The 1,982-nt window shown below is 49.1% G+C and overlaps 1 protein-coding gene across 1 annotated transcript; it reads right to left on the reverse strand.

Moving 5' to 3' along the window:
• Window positions 1-330: 330 nt before the first annotated feature.
• On the reverse strand, window positions 331-1,569 carry FMAN_14202 (uncharacterized protein; the record flags this gene model as incomplete). The annotated part of the gene is made up of 1 exon (XM_041825553.1): window positions 331-1,569. The coding sequence occupies one exon, from the start codon at window positions 1,567-1,569 to the stop codon at window positions 331-333; it is 1,239 nt and encodes a 412-aa protein (XP_041690922.1).
• Window positions 1,570-1,982: the final 413 nt, after the last annotated feature.

The following is a 1,982-nucleotide window of genomic DNA, read 5'->3' on the forward strand; positions in this document are numbered from 1 at the left end:
GAAGCCAACCAATGGGAATTGGTTTCGACGAGTCAGCTTGCTCATCCATAGCCCAGGTTTTGTTCTTAACTGACTAAGAGGCTGACATAAGATAAAAAGTCCTTCCCTATCTCTGTTCATGGTGGCATCCTCCCCCAACATTCTGTAGACGAGGCAAAATATCGTATTATCTATCGACACAGAGACGTAGAAGTGAGAAAAGCCACAGCGAAGCATAATATACAGCTCCTCCAGTGAAGACACGCTTTCTGTTCAAGTAGTGAATCTTTTAACTTGAATTCCTGGGAGTGCCCAAAAGCTTGACTTTTATTCTTTCGCGAAAAGCAGTGCTCAAAGCAATAAAAAGTCCCACTTTTTCGATTCCATGACATCTCGCCAGTGGATGTACGACGTGCTCTCGACCGGGAGTCTGTCATTCTGAGCCCACACCTCGACTAGGAGGACAGCTGCACGTCCTATGTTGCCAATTTTAGCCGAGTCGCCCAGTCGAGCCAAGCGGTCCTCAAAGAAAGGTCGGAATGGGCTATCAGGAACGCTGATGGAGCCGCCAATGAGATAGACCCAAGTAAGGTTGCGGTCAAATCCATGAGGGCCCGAGGGAATACGCTGAAGCACCGTAGTCAGCTTTTTGACCAAGTCTATGTGGCATGGCTCTCTGGGGTTGAACCCAGGAACCAGGCTGTAGAGAAAGACACGTGCAGCAATACGGAAGGCTATGGTTATGTTCTTGGTAAGCTGCTCAGGTATAAGGCCATCATTAGCATCAAAGGGCATTTTGGAGCCTGCATCACTCATCTCGGTCAATTTAATCTGTTCTTCAAGGGCAAGGACATGCTGGCAGAGCGCGAAGTCCATCATGCCAACCTTCTTGAAAGACTCGAGACAGGCGATCTCGGAAATGATATGCATGACCCGATCATCACAGCCCATCAGCTCGCGCAGGCCGAGACTAGGGTTGAGCGGAGAAAGAATCTTCTCACGGTAAGTGGAAGCAAATTTTGGTGAGCGACCCTTCATGGTGGCACCGAGAATGTCAATCCATGACGAGAGTGACATGATGAAAGGAGTTTGCATCGATACCTTGGCAGGATCAGAGACGATGCTGGGAAGTTTAAGCTTCTGTACTAAACTCATCGCGGCTTGAAAATGCAGGTCCCAAGAGGCATCGGGAAGGTCATCGTCATAGTGGCCAACGATAGACTGGGAGAAGGTGAGGCCGAGTGTTGTCTCCAGAGTTTGTTGGTGTTTCTCATCCTTCTTGAGAGCGCGAAGAGCTTCGATGCTGGCATAGCGATGTCGCATGATTTCTTTGTCGATCTCTTCGGTAGAGTTTGAGCCATTGGTATGTGACTTGAGGCTCTGGGCAGCGACGCAGAGGCAGCAGTGGAGAAAGGCACCGTTTGATTCAAGGCTAGGGAGGATCAGCTCCGAGCTGGCTTGGCGGCGTCGGTTGAAGTCGAGGATAGGAAAGATCGTTGGCAGAATGAATTTGATGAAGCGTTCTTGTAGACTTTGGTCTTTTCCATCTGGCTCGAGCGAAGATTCTTGGTTGAGAGGGGCAGGGGTCATATCGACACTGGTCTGCAAACCTAAGCGTCGATGATTGATTTGAAAAGGGCTGGGGAAGCACGATATCTATCTCGAAGATCAAAGGCTTGGATTTACGATAGAGACAAAACGGTACACCACAGGCAAGAAGTCCGACAGAGGAAATTGAGAAAAGGCGGCTACAAATACTTGCACAATTTTGCTTTGCCATGTCTACATACTAGTCCAAGCTCCGAACCATTGTCTTTGCAATATGCTTGACAGTCTTGAACGGGCGCTAGACTTTCGGACGGACAGAAACCTCAGTAGATCGAGTCCAATAGCTTGCGGGCATCTGCTACGTCAAGATAGAGACCCCTGCGTCCTGTGTGTGTTGAACGGGCTGACGAGAAACAGGCAAATTATCGCAACTAAAACCCATACCCGCCTTTCGT

This window comes from Fusarium mangiferae (assembly GCF_900044065.1).
Source record: "Fusarium mangiferae strain MRC7560 genome assembly, contig: FMAN_scaffold022, whole genome shotgun sequence".
Classification (NCBI taxonomy): domain Eukaryota; kingdom Fungi; phylum Ascomycota; class Sordariomycetes; order Hypocreales; family Nectriaceae; genus Fusarium; species Fusarium mangiferae.